Source organism: Sarcophilus harrisii, chromosome 2 (assembly GCF_902635505.1).
Source record: "Sarcophilus harrisii chromosome 2, mSarHar1.11, whole genome shotgun sequence".
Taxonomy (NCBI): Eukaryota; Metazoa; Chordata; class Mammalia; order Dasyuromorphia; family Dasyuridae; genus Sarcophilus; species Sarcophilus harrisii.
Genome location: NC_045427.1, coordinates 628,597,257 through 628,622,382, shown reverse-complemented (window position 1 = coordinate 628,622,382; position 25,126 = coordinate 628,597,257). Strand labels below are relative to the sequence as shown.

Here is a 25,126-nt window from a genome sequence, read left to right as displayed (position 1 = left end):
GTTTATTTCATTCCCAATCCACAAGAACACTTGTGTCAAAGGCTGCTTTGCAAGTCCTTCAAGTGTTATGATCTACAGCTGTGGAGACTCTCAGAGAATTGACCTGCCCCTTAGGCATGGTCCTTAACAGGGCAATGCATACATTCTAAGGAGATGCTCAGAGTCTTGTACCCAATATGAAAGCAGGGGTCATTAGAAACAGAGAAATATGTTTCATATCAATCCAAGGGGGAAGACTGTAAAGAATGCTAATATCTATCATCACAGTCTCAATCTAAGATTTGTAGTTATTCCAAAGAGATCACTGGGAGAAGTGGGCTCATGCTCCGCTTGAAGTGTCATTAATAGATGAGTAGCAAGGATGATTGGATGGTGAGTATTATCAGGGACCAATATTAGCTTAGAAAAGGCAAAATATGAAAAACCATGGGATGGAAGACTAAAGCTCAGAAGACATTTGGCAATGCAGAAATGTTGGGGACACCAAAGGTGATCAAGAAGAATATGAAAGAGCTTTGTTCTTTTGTGTAGAACATTCTTCAAGGTGGAGAAGAAAGAACAATCATGGTTAAGAAGTCACTTAAACTCCATGTAGCTTAGGAGATAAGAAGACAGCCCCTTTGATGTGAGGTCAAGTCTGCAGCATCTTGGTATCTGGACTCCATAACCAAGCTGAATTTGGATAGTTGCTCTCTCCTCAGCTCAAAATAGGCCAACTGAGATTTTATTGTTAACAGTTCATGACTCTTCCCTTCCCCAACTTTCCCTATTCAATTTAGGGTCAGGAACAGATTCCAAAGCAACAAATCTGCCTATATTTCTTTAATCACTTCTTGTTTGCTGGGTTAATAGAAAACTAATTCTGTTTGTCTAAAAGAACTATCAAATTATTGGCTGGGCATCCCCACCCCTTGGTTTTTTTTTAACCAATGGTTATAAAAGACTGACATCTGCTGCAGTACCTCTGAGAGTTGTAGATGACTATCTTTCAGCACAATGGATCTTTGGGGACTCAACACTACTGCCCTCCTGACTTGTGTCCTTTTCCTGATCTTTTTTTTCCTATGGAACCAAGGATTCAAAAGGGAAAAGCTCCCACCAGGTCCTATTCCTCTTCCCTTTCTTGGCAATATCATGCAATTGAATTTAAAGAACATCACTGAATCATTCTCACAGGTAAAGGGACTGGATTTGGGGTTTGGATCCTAGATGATTGGGTTGTGAGGGGAGATACAAAAGCTTCAAATGAATAATTGAATCAGGGCTCATGATGATTCACAGAGGGTGTGAATTAAGGGTTCTATGAATTATATCTCAATTGACAATGATGTTAGACATGCATTGATTGTAGCAGAAGAAGAAATTCAACAAGACTAAATGTTTAGCATGTGTAACACACCATAATAGGCTTTGGGGATACAAAGGCAAAAATAAATCATTCAATTAATGAGAAATTCTTTAATACCTACTATGTTCTGGGCACAGGAGAAAAACCTATAGTGAATAAAACAATCTCTCCTTGAAAGGAAATTGTTCTTGTCCTTCAAGAGCTTATGTTCTACTAGAGGGATTCAACAACTTCATAGATAAGGTAGTGGAAGATAATTAGAGGATAGAGAAAACACTTGTAATTGGGGAATCCCAAACAAGTTTCAAATAGATGAGAACACCTGAGCTGGACATAAGAGGAAATAACAGATTTGGACTGGAAGAGAGAGTGGGAATAAATTTGAGGCATGGGAGACAGTCAAGGGCATGTGTAGTTGGACAAGAAGGTGAAGGTTGTGATGTAATACAAACTAAATCTGCAGTTAGGTTGGATTTAGCTATAGAGACATTTTAGTACCAAGTGAGGGAGACAGTAGGAAGCCCCTGCAGACTTTTGAGTAGAGGAATGAAGTGGTCACAGCTGTGTCACAGGGATATTGAGTTGTTAGATGTGCCGATTTTTCATTGCAAAGAAGAAATACTAGAAGCAGGGGATTGGACTTGGAGGTCATTGAAAGAATGGATAAAAATAGAATTTATTACATACCTACTATATGCTCAGTATTTTGGAGATAACACAGAGGAAGAGCTTTCAGCAACATGTCAGTTGGAAATGCATTTGTGGTTTTGAGGGCAAATTAGCAAAACAGATGTTAATGGAGCACATTTAATGTCAATTCCACTGATAAAAATCATCTTTTCTGATATTGAACCATAGAACAGTGCCCTGGACTTTGATAAGTTAACTTTTCTTTTTTACTGTTCAGTAACTAAGGCTTCAGAACCTAACAAAGAAGTTGGCAAGAGGCTCCTGATAGGGTTGATGTTGAGGGAGACTGGCACTGAAGTAGGAGCAATGGTCTGAAGGGCTGGGTTGCCAATCCCAGGAATCTTGAGCTTATTTACCTGCTAGAGTCAATTGTTTAGTATTTATTAATGGTGGTGGTGTAGAAGGTGGGTCCTTTCTCCACAATGATTGCTACTCATTTTAAAGATAACTATTTGAACTGGACTGAAAGTAGATTCAATGGTCTTGGGAGAGGAGTCATTGCCATGAAAGGATCTTGAATAACAGTTCTGTACCGTTTCTTTTATTTTCCAAGGGAAATTGGTGGCAGTTTGATTTGCCTGTCACATTTCATCATTTTCTCCCCTTAGGATGACTTATTAAGTTAACTAGTTTGGGTGCCTTTCTCATAAGTCTATTACACTATTCTATTACACTAGTCTAAGTAAAGAGAGAGGGTGAAGATCTTAATTGGGTCAATAATCATCTGAGGAGGTAAGATGGAATAGAAGTGAGAGACATGAAGATATAATCTACTAGGCCTGACCACAGCTAATTATTAGTACATATAACATATAAGTAATAATGAAAAGTAAAATATGCATTCATGGCTATAAATCAGTGTTGATGGAGGTGTGTTCAAGAAATCCATGCGAGGAAGCAAAAATGGCAGAGTAAAGGCAGGGTTTCACCCAAGTTCTCTCCTGAACTCATCCAAATATCTTTAAATAATGACTAAACAAATTCTAGACATCAGAACATGCAAAAATATAGTGTGAAGTAAATTTCCATTTGAAGAGAACTTAAAAGGTCAGGAGGAAAGGTCTCTTTCTCCAGGGTGGGAGTGGAGTGCTGCCCAGTACAGGATGGGTCAGCACAGCCCTGTATCCAGAAAATCATCAATAGCCCTCAGGGTGATTAGTGGCAGCAGAGGTGGTTTCCAGCTCTCTCAGCCCACAGGCACCAAAGATGACTTAGGTCGTCAGGAAATATTTGTTGCACTTGGATGAGAGAGTAGTACAGTCTTGTGCAGGAAGAATCAGCACACTACTGCTCCCAACAAACTTGGAGAAGGTCTTGGAGCCTCTGAATCAGTAATGGATTTACAGCCCACAGATGAGAAGGGAATTGAATAACTGATCAGGAGATTACAAGAATTTCTTTACTAGCACTGAGGTAAGACTCTGTTGCTTAGCCCATACTTACACCCAGGATCCAGTACTGGTTCACAATGCCAAGGCAAAGAGCAACACTAATAAACTAGAGTTTGCAATCACAGTGGATTAGGGACACTCCTCACAGTTCCAGGGCAGAAAAGAATAATTTTGGTTGCTCACAGATGAGAGCACAGGCAGAAGAATAATAAAAAAAACAATTCTTCTTAGGCCATACCACTTTGGAAGAACTTAAAGCTTACAGGTCCTTAGAAGGATTTCTGAAAATGGGTGCACAAAACCTGATGAAGCTTGGGATGTTGAACCCTCCAACAAAGTCAAGTGGTAGGCTGGGAAAATGAGCAAACAACAGAAAAAGATCCTGTCCATAAAAAGTTACTATGATGACATGGGAGATCAATACTCACCTTCAGAAGGAACAAAGTCAAAGAATCTATTTACAAAATCTCCAAGAAAAGTAAGAATCTGTCTCGGGCCATAGAAAAGCTCAAAAAGAATTTTGTAAATCAAATAAGAGAGGTAGGGGAAAAATTGGGAAGAAAAACAAGAATGATGCAAAACAAAGTTTAAAGAGCCAATAAAGAGAAAGATGTCTTAAAAGGCAAAATTGACCAAATGAAAAAGAAGGTATAAAAATGGACTGAGGAAAATAATTCCTTAAAAATTAGAATTGAGCAAATGAAAACTAATGGCTTTATGGAAAATCAAAAAGAATAAAACAAAACTAAAAGAAAGAAAAAAGAGAACAATGTGAAATATCTCACTGGAAAAACAATTGACCTCGAAAAAAAGATTCAGGAGATATAATTTAAAAATTATTGGACTACCTGAAAGCCATGATTAAAAAAAGCCTAGACATCATCTTTCAAAAAATTTATCCAAGAAAGCTGTCCTGATATTCTAGAACCAGAGGGTAAAATAGAAGTTGAAAGAATCCACTAATCACCTCCTGAAAAAGATCCCAAAATGAAAACTCCCAGGAATATTATAGCCAAATTCTGGAATTCCCAGTTTAAAGAGAAAATATTGGAGCATCCAGAAAGTTCCAGTTCAAGTATGGAGGAGTCACAGACAGGACAATATGAGATATAGCAATTTCTATTTGTGTTGAAAGTGTTTTGTAATTGTATTCATATAGTTTCTGACTTTACCTCAGCAGGTAGACTCCCAAATATTTTATATTGTCTACAGTTATTTTAAATTGGATTTCTCTTTCTATCTCTTCCTGGTGGGCTTTGTTGGTAATATATAGAAATGTGTATGTTTTATATAGGTTTATTTTATATCCTGCAACTTTGCTAAAGTTTTTAATTACTTCAAGTAATTTTATAGTTGATCTTCTAGGATTCTTTAAATATACCATCTTATCATTTGCAAAGAATTATAGTTTTGTTTCCTTATTGTCTACTCTAATTGCTTCAATTTCTTTTCCCCCCCTTATTGGTAAAGCTAACATTTCTAGTACAATGTATTAATGGTGATAATAGGCATCCTTGTTTCACCCCTGATCTTATTGGGAATGCTTCTAGCTTCTCCCCATTACATATACTTCCTAATGGTTTTAGATAGATGCTACTTATCATTTTAAGGAAAACTTCATTTATTCCTATGCTCTCTAGTGTTTTTATGAAGAATGAGTGTTGTATTTTGTCAAATAATTTTTTGCATCTATTGAGATAATCATGTGATTTCTGTTAATTTTTTTTCTTGATATGATGACAATCATACTAATTATTTTCCTGATATTGAACCATCTCTGAATTCTTGGTGTAAATCCCACTTAATCATAGCATAATAGACTGGCAATAAATTGCTATAATCTCATTGCTAATATTTTATTTAAGATTTTTGCATCAATATTCATTAGGGAACTGCTCTGTATTTTTCTTTATCTATTTTGGCTTTTCCTCGTTTAGGTATCAGCTCCATATCTGTGTCATTAAAAAAAAAATTGACAGGACTTTTCCAGCTGTTTTTTTTTCCCCAAATAGTTTACATAGTATTGGAAGTGATTGTTTTTTTAAATTTTTAGTAGAATTCACTTGTAAATCCATCTGGCATTGGAGATTTTTTCTTAGAGAGTTCATTGATAGCTTGTTCAATTTCTTTTTTCCAAAATGGGGTTATTTAAGTATTTTATTTATTATTCTTTTAATTTGGACCATTCATGTTTTTGTAAATATTCATCCATTTCATTTAGACTGTCAGATTTATTAACACTAACTTGGGCAAAATAGCTCCTGATTATTGCTTTAATTTCTTCCTTCTTGGTGATAAGTTCACCCTTTTCATTTTTGATATAGGCAATTTGTTTTTTTCTTTTCTTTTTAAAAAATCAAATTAGCCAAAGGTCCATCTATTTTGTTTTTATTTTTCATAAAACAAACTCTTAATTTTATTTATTCAATAAAATCTCTCCTTTGATTTTCAGAATTTCTAATTTGATATTTAATTAGGGGTTTTAATTTGTTCCTTTTCTAGCTTTTTAAAGTTGCATTCCCAATTCATTGATCTCCTCTTTCTCTACTTCATTCATATAAGCATCTAAAGACGTAAAAATTTCTCTAAGAATTGTTTTGGCTTCATTCTATAAGTTTTGGTACTTTGTCTTTTTATTGCCATTCTCTTGCATGAAATTATCAATTGTTTCTATGATTTGTTATTTGATTCACCCATTCTTTAGGATTAGATTTAGTCTCCAATGAATTTTTGGTCTATTTTTCCATGGCCCTTTATTACAAGTAATTTTTTATTGCATCATTATCTGAAAAGGAAGCATTTAATATTTCTGCCTGTCAGCATTTGATTGTAAGGTTTTTATGCTCTAACATATGGTCAGTTTTTTCCTTGAATCATCTACCAATATCAATCTCAGGCCCTTTTTACAATCTCTTTACATTAGATAGGTATTCATCAAGCACAATTTACCTGAGAAAATACTGTGCCATATAATTACAGAAGTTCTCAAGGAGCAAACTAAATAAGAGTATTCCTTTCTTATTCAATGGCTTATGCCTTTGAATATTTAGAATTCATTAACTACATATGGTGTCATGCACACATAGGTACACATATGTACATATGCATCTGACATATTATGAAGCAGTTGTGGGGATAAATTCCAACTTTCTAAAGTTTCATCCTGAACTTCATTCTATTTTTAACATTCTTTTCACAGCTGGCTGAAAAATATGGCCCTATCTATACTGTTTATATTGGAACTCTTCGTGTTGTAGTGCTACATGGATATAGCATTACTAAGGAAGCTCTACTTGATCAAGGAGAGATTTTTATGGAGAGAGGAAATGTACCAATATTTGAAGAGATATCCAGAGGAGATGGTAATTTTTATTTATTCAAGAGTCACAGAAAAGAAAGATGTATGACAGATCATATCTGGTAGAATATACATCTCTGGAGTAAAGTTAATGGTCTTATTTCTATTGTTCTATTCCCAGTATGTAGGACAAGGTTTTCATATGGGTGGTCTCTGATACCTCCCATTCTGCATTGCATTTTAGTTTGAATTGAATAGAATTAAGCCTGATCAATGAACAGCATCTTACACACAATGGAGGTGACCTCTACCACCTCCATTCTTAGAATGACCACTGTCATGTTCTTTTTCTTTGTCTAGGAGTTGTTTTCAGTCATGGAGAGAAGTGGAAACAAATCCGGAGATTTTCCCTTATGACACTAAGGAACTTTGGGATGGGGAAAAGAAGCATTGAAGAGAGAGTTCAAGAAGAAGCTCACTGCCTGGTGGAGGAGCTCAGGAAAACAAAGGGTTGGTTTTCAGTTCTTTCATCCTGGTCATGTGGGAGCCAAGTGCTCATCCATTCCTAGTGCTAAATGCTTCTTGCTTTGGGTACCATTCTAAAAATCTCTGCCTTCATCTACTCAAAGGTTATCACTCTGCAAGACCAAAGAGCTCCCTTCTTTTTTCTTATATTCAGGTTTATAAGCTTCTCTAGTCTCCTCTTAAACAATAAAAGAAATTGTCCAGGAGAATAATAATCACTAGCCTGAAAGGAAATAAGAACCATATTCAAGTATGAATGGAAAAGACACCCAGATGCTACTTGATTGGAAACATTTCTATTCAAGGTGCTCTTTTCCTCCTTTGGTAACTTTTTTTCTTTTTTGCTATCTTTTTTTCCATGTTAGGTCAGCCTACTGATCCCACATTCATCCTTGGCTGTGCCCCCTGCAATGTGATCTGTTCTATCCTCTTCCGTGATCGATTCAAGTACAATGATGAGAAATTTCTGTATCTGATGAACTTATTAAATGAAAATTTTCATCTGTTTAACAAACCATGGGCACAGGTAAGAACAGAGCCATCTTCTTATTCAATTGTTGTCTGCTGAGTTTTAACAACATAACCGGTATACCATAGGCTCTCATCTCTTAGCAAGGTCGCCATCATCCATGAGCATACATATACACTCACATTCATATACCATGCACTCAAGGACGTTAACATCATGTGATATCTTTGGTTCTCAAGGAAGATTGTAGGTAGATATTCTGTTCCTAGTAGACATCTGAACTAGTTCTAGGTCATACAAAAGTTCACGTTAAAGTGAGAAAAATCTGTTTGGACCCTGGGATATCCCAAATTAGATAATGTTCATAGATATGATCAAGTAAAAGAGTTTAACAGCAAAGAACTTTCCCAGGTCATTCTGGAGAGAATAGGAAGGACATCTGGTCAAGGGTAAGGGGGAAAGTCATTTAGGCCACCAGCCTTCACTGATTCCAAGGGTGCTCTGGCCTAGTTTCTACAACGGAGGGACATGTGTCTTTTCTTATGATCAAAGCTCTCATTCATTGAAATCAGAACTAAGGATCCTTATCCAGTCAAAAAATACTTACAGCCTAGAATACATACTTTAATCGAATCCTTCTCTGGTAGGATTTAAGCATTTTTGAGGACAAGGACTGCTTTATTGTTGTCTATATCACCATAACCTAGCACAGAACTTGGTTTCTAGAGAACATTGAATATATGCTTAATGTATTTCATTAACTTAATGTGAATTGAATTGAATTAGATACTTTGTCTTGTTTGACTATTCTAAGTATATTTTCCCCTTACATCGAATATCAGTTTCTTTTGAACAAGAACATAATATTCTGCTTGTAGTATAATATTCTGTAGCATAGCACTGGACACATTAGTTTTGAGATATTTGCCAATTTAGGGGCAATTTGAAAGGATTCATGAAACTCTTGGGATTTGTGCAAAATAGTTCCTTATTCCTAAGTGCCTAGGAGGGCTATCCCTTTGACTGCTCCTTGTATTAAAGGATCACAAGATAATAGGATTTAGAGACAGAAAGGGATTTATTGAATAGAGGACTAGAATTGAAGTCAGGAAGAATGAGTTTAAAATCTACAGTGAACACTTAAGCATTATATGGTCCTTGGGAAGTCTTTTTACCTCTTTCATCCTCAGTTTCTTATCTGTAAAATGGGGATAATAGTAGCACCTACCTTCTGAAGTTGTTGACTCTAATGGGCTAATATATGTAAACACTTTGGGCTTATACAAATATATATTAATACTAATTTTTATTGTTGTTCTGGTTATTACTGTAGAGAGGAAGAAACTGAGGTACAAAACGATGCCATGATTTACCTGAGTTGACCTTAATATGTCCCAAGGCATGCATATTGACCCAGATCTCTGACTCCAAATCCATTGATCTTTCCACTTAATCATTTCAGTAAAAGACACATTAATTAATCTTAGGAAGATGAATTTTTAACATCTCTAAGTCCTTTTCAGCACCAAGATTAGGGAAAGCCTTCTCAGACTTGGCAAGGGGAATGAGTGGTTACAGTTTCATGAAGTGATTATCTTAGTTTTCTTCTTCAATTTTTATAGGAACCAGAGACTATCCTTCTCTTCACTCAGCATCCCTTTCCTTTTTATCTGATAACTATCATTGCTAAATGAGGTTAGAAATATCTTGGTTGGGGTATAGAGATAAACAAACTTGGCTTTCACAAGTAGTAGAAAACAATATCCAACATTTCTGTCATTCCAAACCCTCCAAATATTGCATCATTTTAACTTTCCTGCTTGATCCACATACTACTCTTTTTCATGTGCTTTGTGACCAATTTAAGCTGAACTATTCTCTGTCCCATAGTCAAACCCTGTTCTTCTTTGGCATTGTGGTTTTGTTTACCCTTTCCCCTATTCCTTGAGTATTTTTCAGGTTCCCTCTATCTGTTGAATTTCTACCTACCCATTAAAGTCCAACTCAAATGTCACCTACTTCATTAAGCCTGCAATTCTTGTTGCCTGCAATCAGCAATAATCTTGTGCTCCAAGATCTCCCATTGGATTTTATATGCATCATTCTGTTGCTCCAATCATGTATTGTTTGTTTAAGTGCTCTCTATGTTTATCTTATTCCTTTTCTAAAATATGAACTTCATGTCACAAGGATTGTATCTTTTAGAAACTTTGTCAATACCTAATATTCTGATCTACATTATTACTACTCTATAGTATTCATTGAATTGTACTTGATGAATTAGTAATTGATCAGCACAACTTATTTAGTTTAACTTATGGTGAGAAAGCTCATTTTACTGATTCCTTTCCCCTCTCATACACACAAAATACTAAGAATATGCCCTAGCTTCTCTTGCAAGTCTTTCCACAGTGTTAAAGCTTCTAGATCCTTTGACAATTCAGAATCATGTCCATGCTAGAACTAGGCACAACAGGAAAACTTCAGGAGAGAAATTTATCAATTACTGTTTAACCCCAAACTGGCTTTTCAGTTAGTAACTTCAGCAAAGTTACTAGATGTAAAATAAATTCATATAACTCATCAGTATTTCTGTATGTTCATGACAAAACTAAACAGGAAAATATAGAAAAAGAAATTTCATTAAAAGGTATGAAACATAAAAAATACTTGGGAATCAATTTACCAACATGCACATAGGAACATTTTCAATAAAACAAAATTTTCTTATATGGAAATAAAGACTGACATAAATAATAGAAGGAATCGTAATTATTTATAGGTTGGTTGAACTAATACAAAAATTGCAATACTACATCAATTTATTTACTTATGTGATATCATACAACTTCAAGGTTTACCTAATAGTTCTAGAAAAAATAATATCTGTAGGACAAAATGTCAAGAACCTTTTTAAAAGGAAAAATCATGGGAAAGATGGAGGAAGAAGTGAACCTAACAGTACCAGATCTCAAAATAATCTGTTTTAAATTTAAGAATAGAGAAATATATCAGTGAAGTTGATGAGGTATGTTGTGAATAGAAACAAGTAATCTGGCCTCATGGTTGCTAAACCAAAAAAAAAAACAAAACCCACAGCTTTTTTGGTTTGGGAATCTCTGTTTGACAAAAAGTCCTATAGAAACTAGGAAATATTCTGGGAAAAAGTGGTCAAGACCCACAGCTCCCACCTCATATATAAAAATTAATTTCAAGTTATACATGACATAAAAGTAAATATTGTAAATGAAGTAAATAGTAAAAATACTATTTCACACACACATTTGAATTACAAGGAAGAAATTATCTTCTGGATATATGAATATGAAGAGTTTATGACAAAACAATGGATTTAGAGAACCGCAGAAGATAAAAAGAACAATTTTGAAAGGCAAAATTGAAAATTATTGGCATAAAGAAAATGAATGCTGCTACAATAAGAAGGGAAAGTTACTTGGTGAAAAAATTTTCAATAATTTGCTCTGAAAAAAATAATGACAAGATTTATTAGGAATTCAAATTTATTGTATCCATTTTCCAACTGATAAATGGAAAACTGATATGAACAAGTATTTCTCAAAGGAAGACATCCAAGTAACAAACAGCCATATGAACAATGGTTACAAATCATGAATAATTAGAGAAAGTAAAACAAATATTACTTTCATTTAGCAAAGATGATAAAAGGATGAAATGATAAATATTGGTGGCTGCAGAAAAAGGTGGTACATTAATATGGAGTCATTCTAGAAAGTCATTTGGAAGTATGCCTTAAAAGTCATTAAATTGTATGCTCTTGGTATTAAACCTTAAACGTATCAGAAAAAATAAAAGATTCATATTTACAAAAAATATTTATAGTAATTTTTTTGTCATAGTAACTGGAAAATGAAGGGATGCAAATCAATTTGGAAATGATTGCAAAATTGTTATATTAATTTAATGGAATTCTATTTTATGAAAGAAATGGATTCAGAGAAGCCTAGGAAGAAATGTATAAACTTATGCAGGGTGAAATGAGCAAAAAAAAAAGAGCAAAAAAAGATCATTTTATTCTATGGCAACAATGTTGTAAAACAAGCAAACAAAAAACCTTTAAAAGACTTAATGACTCTTATCAATGTTGTAACCAACACTGATTACAGAGGACCCATGATGAAATATGCTCTCCTTTTCCTGATAAAGAAGTGACAAATTGAATATGCAGAATGAGACATATATTTATGGATAAAGACAATGTGGGAATTTTATTTTCCTGGAGTATTCATATTTGTTATAACAGTTTTTAAAAATTTTAAATTCAAAGGCCATAGAGAGATGATATTTATTAACTGAAAAACAAAAGCAAAGAAGTAAATTTTATACTTTCTGCTCTAAAGAGAATCTTTCTCTTCCTCTTACTTCAAGTACTGAGCTTTCCCTGATGGGCAGATCTTTTCTTTTTCTGAAGTCTCTGATTAACTGTTCCTCTCCCCCCCACCCTAATCCTTATCACCATCTATAGTAGAACTTGGCAGTACTTACTATGCCAACATCCCATCTCTGAAGGAGAAAGAAGCATTGTCTTCTAGTCAGGTTTCTTTTTCTGCTCCATGCTCATTTCAGGCAGAGAAATGAGATTGTTGCTCTCTGGATTTTAATGAGACTAATGGATTCTGACTTACTTACTTTTCTTGTGTAAAACCCTGAAACTTTCTCTAACTAGGATAAGATATTATGTTTCTTGATGGCAGCTAGAAAGTCCCCATCTTTCATAACTTAACACCCAGTCTTTCCTGAATGGATACCTTTAAAAATATTTTGTTAGTTTATGGCACTTTAGAAGTTGTCACAAAATTGGCCCCTTATGACTTTCTTAAATAATGTGGACAATTCCCGACTTCTCCTTCCAAATGTCTCAAAATGCATTTAAACAAAGGTAAACAATACAATTTGCAGGCACTGTGGGAAAACCAGCAAAATGACATACTCTTGGTGTATCTGTGAATAGGTTCAGGTAATCTGGAAAGCAATTTGTATCTATCCCTCCCAAATAAATAATATAAATCCTCTGAATCATCAGTATTTGTACTTGACCTCTACTTAAAAAAGACTCTTTAAAGAAGAAAATATTTACAATTGAAAATGATGTTAAAATACTGAAAGCAGGTTTATTTTGTGGTTGTAAATAATTAGAAACTAAGGGACTATTCAGCGGTTGGGGGGGGGGTAGTTAAGCAAATTATGGTATGTGAATGTAATGAAATTTTACTATGTGGTAAAAAATCAGACCTAGAAAGACTATATAAATAGATGCCAAGCAAAGCAAGCAGCTAAGTGGCAAAGTAGTGAGAGTGCTATCTACTCTAAAGTGGATAGGCTGTAACAGCCTAAAGTCCTGAGTTTAAATTTGGCTTCAGACACTTACTAGCTATGTGACCATGGACAAGTCACTTAATTCTGACTCTGTAAAATGGGCTGGAGCAGTAAATAACAAACCCATTCCAGTATCTTTGCCTAGAAAATACCAAATGAATCACAAAAAGTCAGACATGATTGAAATAACTGAAGAACGACAACAAAGTGAGCAGAATCAATTCCTAAAATAACAAAAACACTGGAAGGATAAACACTATGCAAGGCTAGAGAAATCTGTCATTGCAAGGACCCACAATGATTCCAGAGGAAGCACAATCATCCTTCCTGACTCAGGATAGAGAAGGGAAATATTCAAGATGTAGAATGTGATAAGCATTCCTGGCTGTTGCCAAGGAGGGGATTTGTTTTGCTTGATTATTTATATTTGTTTCAAGGATTTTGTCCTTTTTCCATCCCCAATGTATAGCGAAGATGAGAGTGAAAATACATTTTGTTAATGGAAAGTTTAGTTAAATTTAAAAATAAATCCAATGCTTTTGAATAAAATATAAGAGCTTAAAATCAAAAATTTAGTTGTTTCTTCATGGCAGTATATTCATAAGTATTTGTTTGGTTTGGGATTTGGGTATGTAGCTCTACAACTTTTTACCAGCATTTAGAAGATACCTTCCTGGAGAACATAAAAAAATTTTAAAAAATATTGATGAAATAAAACGTTTCATTTTGGAAAGAATAAAGGAACATCAAAAGACACTGGACCTCAATAACCCTCAAGACTACATTGACTGCTACCTTTCTAAAATGCACCAGGTAAGATTCATGGGGTAAGCACTTTGTATATTGAATAAAGCTGATATTCCAGGGATTCTTAGAGTCTACTTTTTTGGTGACATCAGAGAGAGTCTGTGAAGTCCGGGTTAGCACCCTGAATGCCTTAGAATCAGCTGGAGTCAGGATAAGCAAAAGTCCTTGGTCTTTATTCTTGGTTTTTAGGGGGAGAAGTGAAAGGGATGGACATTCTACCCCAAAGTGACTCTGGCTTGTCTTACTCCACTCCCTAATCCCTCCTACAATTATCTGTATACACCAAAAGATGGAGCCAGCACAGAATAGTGGGAAGGGCCATTTTCAAAGCATATGCTAATAGAGTATTGTCCAATAGGTAGTTAGCCTTAAGTGCTCGGTTGTTTGATTCCAGTGCACCTATTCAGAGTTTCAGCCCTTTACAAGAGTTTAAGTTATCCACATCCCCTAAGGATGCCATTGGCTTTCTAGTACCCGGGTTTTGTTTGATCTGGACCTTGTCCCCTACTTTAACTCTGTATGGGAAATGAGATGGGACTAGTTCTGCTTTGCAGGGTGATGAGCTGCTGATCTGGGCTTTCCTGTTTACAGAAGTATAGTGTATTTGAGAATTATAATAGTAATCAATTACTAAATATTTGCAAAGCTTTTACTATGTTCTAGGCACTTTGCTAAGTGTCAAAAAAACAAGAAAAAAGAAACAATAAATATCCCTTTTCTTCAAGGAGCTTACAATCTAATGAGAGAGATAATATGCAAACATTCATACAATGTAAGTTCTAATGCAGAGCAAGACATGGAGTCAAAAAATCAACTTCAGACACTTCCTATCTGTGTAATCCTGGGCAAATTATGGCACATTATTTGCCTCAATTTTCTCATTTGTAAAATGAGCATAATATAGTTTATCTCCCAGGATAGTTATATAAATAAAATATTATGTTTCTAAAGTAAGGTGTTAACCTTAAAACATTTTATACATACTAGTTATCACCATACTTGTAACTCACTAGCTCCCATAAAAGCACTTCAAATTTAATTAATTTCAGTAAAAGGGAAGGCTCATGTTTTTCTGGTTTGAAATTTTCCAATTCAAATACTTGTCTCAAGTTCATAAAAAAAATCCTTGTTAACACACAAGCATAATCAATTTTATATTGACTATGTTCAAAAATATGTATTATTTTGCCTATTGGTTCATCAATTCTCTCTTTTAGAAGGCAGATAGCATTCTTCATTAGTCCTTTTAGATATGATTAATAATTGTAGTTATATGAGTTCATACATCTTTTAAAATTGTTCATTTTTCAATATTGATGGCTGTAAGTTCATCATATTTTGTGCAGGATTAAACTCATATTTGAAGGATTACTTATTTAGTACTATAACCCAATTTGCTTTTTATTTTGATTTTATTTTCCAATTTCTTCTTGGATTTCTTAGAGAGAAAGCAAGTCTTAGAAAGAAATAGTAGTCCTGACTTATTCAAATTTCTTTCCCTTAGTAGGTAAAGAGCTGAGTTTTCACTGCCCAGAATACTTGTTTAGTATTGAAGATATGTTTGATGCTGTTGATCTTGATGCTTCCTTCCTTCTTTCTTTCCTTCCTTCCTTCCTTCCTTCCTTCCTTCCTTCCTTCCTTCCTTCCTTCTTTCTTTCTTTCTTTCTTTCTTTCTTTCTTTCTTTCTTTCTTTCTTTCTTTCTTTCTTTCTTTCTTTCTTTCTTTCTTTCTTTCTTTCCTCTCTCTTTTTTCTTTCTGTTTTTAATAGTTGTGTATTTTTTTCTTTATTGATGATATTCAGGTTTTAAAATTAATTCTATATTTCTAATATAGATATGTATTATAAATATGTATTCCTTAATTTATTTCTTCATTTCTAGCTTCAAGATCACTTTAACTTGTAGAGAGTCAATGTGTTGCCACTACATTTTGTGTCAAAATTTCTCTATTTTCCATGATCAAATATGGTGGTTTCAGATTAAAATAATCTATTCATTATATGTTCAGAAATTATCTTTTACTTTTTGTGACCTGTTATTTCAGCACACTCTTTATCCTTTTTCTTCTTTTAATTATTTTCTATTTGTGAATGATTTTAATAATAATGACTATAGCATTTATATCATGCTTCAGAAATTTCAAAGAACTTTAAGAATATTATCTCACTTGGGGCAGCTAGGTGGTGCAGTTGCTGAGCATCAGCCCTGAATTCAGGAGTACCTGAGTTCAAATCTGATTTCAGACACTTAATACTTCCTAACTGTATGACTCTGGGAAAGTCATATAACCTTAATTGCCTCAGAAAAAAAAGAATATTATCTCACTTGACCTTCACAGTAACCACAGGAAGGTTTAATCACTTTAGAGATGAGAAAATGGAGTTGGACAAAGGCAAAATAACTTGCTCAGGATCATAAAGCTAGAAATGTTTGAAGCTGGGTTTTTATTTAGGTTGTTCTGATTCGACGTCCACTATTCCATGCATTGTGCCACTTAGATCCCTCTAGAATTTTATTCTTTTATTTCTGAGGGTCTTATGAAACTTACTACATTATTTTCTCATTTATTGGAGATACTTGAATAGTGTTCTTAATTATATAGTCTATATTCATTTTTATATCTTGGTCTAGATTGTTTATTCATTTTCCCTCTTTATTAATTTCACTGCCAGTTGAGTTGAATGGAAAATCAATTCAAACTTTGTCTCAGCCTTTTACTTTTCTTTCTTGATGTTTTCACTCCTCCTTTTTTTTCTAAATTATTATTATTGTCATCATTCATTTATTTATTTTTCACAATAGTTTAATTTCTGTTCCCAGTAACACGGTATAAAATCTTCTCCCATTTGGATCATTCCACCACCTACCCATTTCCATTTTCTCTTGTATGGCTTTAAAAAAATCATTTATTTCTTTAGGCCTCAATTTCCTTGTCTGCAAAATGAATGTGTTGGGCCAAGTGATCTCCAAGACTCTTCTTAGCCCTAAATCCTAAGAACTTGTATATTTCATAGGATTTCATAAAATTTGTGACTTGGAAGAAATATATTTAATTTTAAGTACTGACATAAAAGCATTAAAATTCTTTTGCCTCCTCAATCCCAGAAGACAGAAATCATAACATTTGAAATTGCAGAGATACATTTCATTTCCACATAAAGGGATAATGTGCATGATTGAAATGCAATTATTCATTAAATATTAAGTAAGTATTCCCATCTGTGGGGATCTTCAAGCTCAGGATGGATGACCACTTAAGGGAGATTGTGAAAAGAAAATTTCTGATCAGTCACATGTTGACTTGATGAAATTGATTTTGCCTCTACAAAATTTGAAATTCTGTATTCTCCACCACAATTTTTTTCTCTAAGCTTTCCATTCTGAAAATCTGAAATTTCCTCTTCTTCCTGTTGCTCTTCTTCTTATAAAAAATGTTGCTTTGTTTTTTGGTGAAAATATCAGCACGAGGGATCACTTTTCAGGTTAATATAGTATTAAGTGAAGAACTTGATCAGGATCTCTCCATACCATATTTATCATAGATCATAGAGAGCTGAATGTTATCCAATTCTTTCATGTTACATATGAGGAAACTGAGGCCCAAGGAAAGTCAGTGTCTTTCCTTTGGACACACACTTTTAACTGATACTTAAATTTAATACAGGTCTTCCTGATTCAAAGGCTAGCACTCTATCCCTTATGCCAAATTGTTGGATGGAAGAAGGTCATCTGGAAAGGGCAAGCCTATGATTAGCCAGTATGGAGACCCTAGAACATTAGGAACGTTCTAGTGTTTTGAGGTGGGGAGAGTTCCTAGGGCAAACATTTTGTACTTCATATGATTACCCAAAGTTTCCCTGCTGCTCATTATTTCATCTATTTTGCACCTCTTCTTTAGGAAAAAGATAATCCTCAGTCTCAATTTGATTTGGAGAATCTAACAATGACTGCAGCTGACTTATTTGCTGCAGGAACAGAGACAACCAGCAGTACTCTAAGATATGGCCTGCTGCTCATTCTGAAGCATCCTGAGGTCAAAGGTAAAGTACGAAAATTGCCATTTTTGCAGACCAGGCTTATTTTCTCAGCTCTGTACCTTGCTCAGGAGCTGGCCTTATATTTCTACCTTTTAGATTTGCATGACTCTCACACATAGCAGCAATAGATCAGACGTAGCATATTTAAGAAAAAAGAACATTTGGGCAAGACTTGATTGTTATTTAACCATGTGAAGGTCTTTCATGAGGAATTTAATTCAATTTAATAGACATGTATAAAGCTCCTACTGTGTACCCTCAGTTCTATGCTTAGGACACAAAGACTCAAATGAAAGACCCAATTTCTTCCAATGACTTAAATTTTATCAGTGCTGGTTTTGCTGGATCCAAAGAGACAGAAGCATGAACCATAGATAAAAGTAACAAATAAATGGAGTTTTCATGTGAGAAAAGACTTGCCAACTATAAAAGTTCTCCCAAAGCCCATTCACCTGCCCTAGAAGAAGTGAGTTTTCCCTTCTAGAGGTTCTCAAGCAAAGTCAGGATGACTCTTTGTTCATTTTATTAGAAACAGGATTCCTATTCAAGTATGGATGATCCTAGGCGAAAACATATTATTTCTAAAGTAGAGATTCTTTGCCTCAGCAACTTAGGCTATTGAGACAGGAGCGCAGGTCCATACCTGGTGAATGGTCTAAATCGAAATCATCACTTTCAAATTCAAATGAAGACATTTACTTTTCTTTGAGAATAATAACTGGCATTGATATAAATAAAGGTTGCAAGGTTTACAAATTACTTGACATGTTCTGTCATAGCATGCCCTCTAAGGGAGATGAAGTTATTATCTCCATTTTACAAATTACAACCTAATAGATTTTGAGGTATGGGAAACCCTAGACGATACATACTTTTTGATCTTCATTTTCAAATGAGGAAAATGAGACTTTACACTAATGGTGTCTCAAGAGGAATGTACAAAATGTAAAAGGAATGTAAACAAATTCTTCCTATCTCCTATCAATTAAAACACTGAGAATTATCTCATTATTGCTGCAAAAGCCTTCACATTTTTGATTGAGTAGAAGGAAGACATTATTATATCCGAGAATCGTCTTAGGGCATATGATCAGTCAGATAATCCATGCAGGCTGTGTTAGACATTCTCAGGAAACCAGGAAGTTCAGTGATTATTCCTATTTTTGTCCCTGTAGCAAAAATTCATGAGGAAATTGATCGTGTGATTGGACATAATCGAGTTCCTTCCATAAAGGACAGACAAGATATGCCCTATATGGATGCTGTAGTACATGAAGTGCAAAGATTCATTGACCTCATACCTCTGAACCTGCCCCATGAAGTGACCCGGGACATACAGTTCCAACAGTATGTCCTTCCCAAGGTAAGCTGTCTATGGGGGAATAGATTCTCAGGTTTGAAGAGATCCTAAATAGCATATGGTCTAGTGATCTCATTTTAGACATAAAAAAAATCAAGTCCTATTGTTGTGATTTCACAGGGATTTCCCAGTAAGGAAGTCTTTTTTTTTTCTCACATACTACCTTAGATGTAGTGCTGAAGGGAGAATGAGGGGAAAGTGTATACTTATCTTGGTACTCCTTGAATCTTATTCACCACAGAAATTCTCCAGGAAGAAAATGTACAGAGAAAATTATAGAATCAGATTGCTGAAGCTTAATTTTTGTTTGTTTCATTTTCTTTTACTAGACAGTGAAGTGAACATGAATACTATTTACATGGTGTCCCATTATGCAGGTGGAGATGGGGAGTTTCAGAGCAAATGACTTGTCCAAGGTCATTAAGAGATTAGAACTAAGATTTTAGATTCCAAAATACTTAAGTATGTGAGTCATGGTTCATAGTTTGAAGGAATTCAAAGAGATTCTCCTATAGTCACAAAAGACTTTATTAATGCCATACTTAGGGGCTAGTCCCTAAGAGAGTCTAGCTATTAGAAAGTGTTTAGAAGAGCATCATATACAAAAATTGGGTTTTTCAGCTATCAGGCCAACAGTCTGTAAGATTGTAAAATGTAAAAGAGAGAAAGAAAGTCCAGGAAGGAGCTAAAAGAAGCAAGGTGTTATTATTTAGGGAAGGAGAGAGAGAAGAAGCCAGGATGTAACTTTTACAAATAAGAAATCAGGTTGAGGTTTTATAGGAGACGAATAAGGAATAAGAATTAAGAGGTTTTATTGTTCCATATTCTTTAGCTAGATATGTAGTTTTGAGTAGACTCTGGGCTCTGACTCATCAATACTGCTTTCTAGCATTACTAAATAAGTGTTGATTCAATTAACTTGAATTAGAATGAAGTTTCCTACCACTGGCTCAGCATAACCATTATCCCTCAAGGAAAAAAGAAAAACTTGTTCCTTCAAATTTCACATTTAATATACCCCCATTGAATGCATTGTTAAGTACAAATCATCATGGCCTCAGTAAAAACCTATTATGTTAGAAATATTGGGCCAAATACTGTTGACACTAGACAAGAATAGAAGAGTGTTGGACTTTTGAGGACCTTAACTTCTCCTGGAGGGAGCACAATTTGGCCCAGAAAAGTTCATGCAAAGTATTATTTCTTTCCTTCAAAGCAAACTGTGATTTGATAGGCAGAGTGACTTTCTACTGAAGAAGTTTTCTTAGCAAAAAAATCTGGTCTGATCCTAGAGGCTTTAAGCATTTGGTGGACAATTCCCATGTCCTGCCCAGAGTCATATAGGCAGCAGGTGTAGACATGAAGGAAAGACCAGGACTTCTTAAACTTTTCCCACTCATGACTCCTTTTTGCCCAAGAAATCTGGAAAGGTGACAGAATGGGTCAGAAAATTGGAAGCTCTTCAGATTTCTCCCACAAACAAAACTAAATTGTATTCTAGCACAAATTTAGGCTAGTAAAAAAACAAATAAAATTTGGGGCAGAACAGAAGCAACCTATGAAGATCCAATGAAAGGCTTACCTAGTGTAAAGTGTAAAAATGTCCAGGATAACTCCAAAGAAATAGCAAGTGGGGAACACAGTGGCTATCTGGGTTTGGTGATAACTTCAGATAGAGACAAAGAAACTTTCACCTCCCAGACAGTAAGCGGGATTCCAGGGTCTGAGTCCAGGAAGACTGAGGGGCTCTCTCCTGATAAGAGATGCCAGCCCCAGCTGTGCTTCTGGGATGCAGCACTGGGCAAGAAGGAACCAGAACATTGGATAAATGCAGAAATAACAGGACAGGAATGCTGCTGATTGCTTGCACTTGCAGGAGAGAAGGAGCTTTTAGTTTGGGTTCCAGGTTCAGAGGAAAGAAGCAAAAGGAAGTCAGAGGCATCCCCACTTCAGGATTAGAGGTGCTTACACTAACAAATTTTCATTTAAAAAAATGAGCAGGTAAAGAGAAATCACTCAACTATAGAAACTTACTATGGGAATATGGAAGATCCAGATTCACCTTCAGAGGAGGACAAGGAAATAAAAAAGCTTCTCTTACCTTGAAGATTAAGGTTAAAGGTTAACTTCTCAGCAATAATTTATAGAAAAACTCAAAAAAGACTAGAAATCAAATGGGGTCAATCGAGGAAAACAAGATGATTATTTTTAAAAATCAACCAACTAGAGAAGGAAATCCAGAGCTTTAAAGAAGAATTTTTTTTTGAAAATTAGAATTGGGCAAGGGGAAATCAATGAAGCTATGAGTCCCCCCCAATAAAACAAAACACAAAGAATGAAAAAAAATAGAAGAGGTGAAATATCTTATAAGAAAAACAACAAATTTTGAAAACAGATCAAGAAGAGAAAAAACAAGAATAATTGGACTACCTGAAAACTGTAGGTTTGAAATTTGAAGGGATACATTTTTCTTCTTTCCTTGAGGGAAAATTATTATGCTGAGCCAGTGGTAGGAAACTTCATTCTAATTCACATTAATTCAATCAATGTGTATTTAATAACACTAGAAAGCTGTATTGATGGGTCAGAGCCCAGAGCCTACTCAAAACTGCACATCTAGCTAAGGAATATGAAACAATAAAATGTCTTATCTGTTACTTCTTATCTTGACACAATATAAAAAAAATAATGAAATAAAATTGTCCTGAAATGATAGAACAAGAGGGAAAAGTAGAAATAGAAAAAAAAATCCATTGATTACTACCTCAAAGAGATCCTGTAAGAAAATACAGAAACATTATTGCTAAATTCCAAAACCCCCAAATAAAAAAGAAAATGTTACAAGAAACAAAGAAAAAATAATACAGATATCTTGGAGCTACAATTAGAACTGTATAGGATTTATCAGCAGGTCCTGGAAGATTATATGTTGACAATCAAAAGAAGAGGGTCTACAGTCAAAAATAATATTTCCAGCAAAACTAAGCATAGTATGGAACTTAAAAAAAACTAGACATTCAATGAACACATAGATTGTCAAGATTTTATCTTAAACAAATCTGAACTTAACAGAAAATTTAACATACAAGAGTCAACATCAAAGACTTAATTTCAAGGGACTTCATAATGACAAACTATTTATATTTTATATATGGACATATAAGCCCCATGTCTAAAATTAACATTTGTAATTTTGTGGCTAAAAAGAAGGAATGGGACAGAGCTGAGCATGAACTGACTCTAAAAAGAAAAATGTCTAGGAAAAGGTAAAAATATTAATTATGCTATATGAATAAAAAAGTGCAGAGGAAGTAGAGGCATTAGATGGCAGAGGAAACCTGTTAGTTTTGAAAAGCTTCTCACATTGGGAATGGATTAAATAGAGAACAAATCATATATTTACCATGAAGGGTATAACCCTCTCCAAAATCTATAAAAAAAATAAGGGCATAGGATAAGAGGAAGGGTATGTAGTAGGACAAAGTGTGTAGATTAATGGGGAAGGAATACAAAGGGAAGGAAAGGATGTCATAGGATAAGATAGGGCACAGAAGAGTGTTTATATTAGTGGAAATGGGATAAAGAGGGGGAGAAAAGGTATCAGAAGAAGACAAGGGAGGGATCAATGGGTGGGGAAAAGTTAAGTTGCAAGGCAAGTTAAGGATTAGAACTAAAGTAGAAGAGTTAGCAAGGGTAGGAAATAAGAGATATACACAAATGCAATAGCAAGGTTCAGGAATAGAATTGATTGAAAAAAAAAAGTAGGGCTAGTAATTACTGATCTCAGACAAAGTCAAACTTAAGGATTCAATCAAGAGAGAAATCTATATTGTATGTCAGCCATATTCATATTGTTTTAGATGCATATCTATGTATGTGTAAATGTGTATATGTATGTAAGTGGGTATATGCATGTATATATGTGTGTATATGTGTAAATATATATATATATATATACAAACACATAAATATATAAATATATTTGTGTTCAACTGTTACTTCCTTGGGAAAGATGAGGGAGATGAAAGGGGGAACAAGTATAAAATAAAAAGTCCACAGCAGAGAACAAAAGAATATATCTACAAGGAGCAAAGATGGACAGTCAGAAATGTAATATCTTATATATTAAATAAATAAAAATTAAAAAATAAAGGTATATAAAATAGATATGCAAGTCAAATATTTCCTGATAATAAATCATAATTCTGTGACCCATCACATTCAGTTATGAGACCTCATATGGGTGAACCACAGTTTAAGAAGCTAGGGTATAGATCAAGGAACTGAGAAGAGAGAGAGCACAAAGAACTTAGGGCCTTAGCCAAGGCTTCCTGTAGGAGGGGGTATCCAAGCCAATCCCTGAAGAAAGCAAGGGATTCTGAAAGGATGAAATGGGCAAAAAGTGCCTTCTAAGTATGGGGCCTAGCCATTATAAAAACATGAAGACCAGAGAGGGAGCCTTGTGGAGAGGGAATAACAACTGGATCAATTTAGCTGGAATTCCAAGAAAGGCATGATGGGAATAATAATGGAAACATCAATCTGAAAAGCTACAGTGGAATCATGCAGTTTTTCAATGCCTAGATATCCTAGTCTATACAATACACAAAGGAGTGTGCATTTTTTTAAACAGAAATATTGGGGAACTATACAAGATTCTTGGATTTGGCATAGTAAGGATATTCATAATAACAACTGACTTTCCCCTGGAATTTTTCCCCTCTAGGGCACAACAATCTTCCCAATACTCAGCCCAATCTTGTATGACAACAAAGCATTTCCCAACTCTGACCAGTTTGATCCCCAGCACTTTCTGGATAAGAATGGAAAATTCAAAAAAAGTGACTACTTCCTGCCTTTTTCCATTGGTAAAAAGAAATCTTTCCCATTTGTACTTCTCACTCTAAGGGGAGAATCCTGTTCCCCTTTTCACCCTCCTCTGTCTGAGCTATCTCCTTATAGTTCTTCTAAGGATACATCACTGTGGCCTAAGACACATTTTCTTTTCCTATGGCCTGGCTTTTGCTAACATCTCCCAACAGATGAGCTTAGCCTTGTGGCTGATCCTTTATTTAGTGAAACTATCACTAGATTACATGATCTACTGCATAAAGACTCATTGTGGGAAAAAATGGTGTGAAGATGGAATTTCTTCTTGCCCCTAATAATCATTAATGATTGAACTGTGATTCATAATAATAGTTCTCACCATTTCTGCTCATCTGCATCATTCTCTTTCTCCTTTTTACCCACTGTTGTCCTGGTACAATGGGTCTGTTGAACTTCAGCTGACACTGTGATATTCCATGTCAAATTTTAAGTAGAATTTTTTCTTTCCAGGAAAACGGTCTTGTCTTGGAGAAGGCCTGGCAAGAATGGAATTGTTTTTGTTCTTTACCACCATTCTACAGAATTTCACTCTCAAATCAATTGGAGATCCAAACGAAATAAATATCAAAACAAATCATGTTGGGTTCACCAATGTTCCACCGCATTACCAACTATGCTTTCTTCCTCACTAAGGAAGAAGACAAAGTTGAATGAGAAAAATTAATCAGCTGGTTTCATCTTCTGGACTCAATATTCTCATGTTTTTGACTGGAATCTTTCTTGGGGAAAGAAAATTTCCCAACCATTGATTAAAATTACTCTTAATTTTCAGAGACGAGATAGACTCTCATAGTACTGTGTATGTCATGTAAGAGGGGCTGCATTATAGATACTCAAGTACAAGTCTCACTAATATCTGCCCTCAATTCTAGTTTTACAGTGTAGAAGAAAATCAGTAAAATGTATCCCCCTAAATGCATATTAGCTTGTATTTTCTTTTTAAAATTTCCTCAAGGA

At 34.7% G+C, this 25,126-nt stretch overlaps 1 protein-coding gene across 1 annotated transcript; it reads left to right on the top strand.

Annotated features, from left to right (window-relative positions):
• The first annotated feature begins 967 nt into the window (after positions 1-967).
• Positions 968-24,947, top strand: LOC100927632 (cytochrome P450 2C23-like). Its single transcript, XM_003754910.4, has 9 exons — positions 968-1,176; positions 6,629-6,791; positions 7,088-7,237; positions 7,618-7,778; positions 13,713-13,889; positions 17,781-17,922; positions 19,095-19,282; positions 24,006-24,147; positions 24,620-24,947. Exons 1-9 carry the CDS (start codon positions 997-999, stop codon positions 24,799-24,801), a joined length of 1,485 nt encoding a protein of 494 aa, XP_003754958.1. The 5' UTR covers positions 968-996; the 3' UTR covers positions 24,802-24,947.
• Positions 24,948-25,126: the final 179 nt, after the last annotated feature.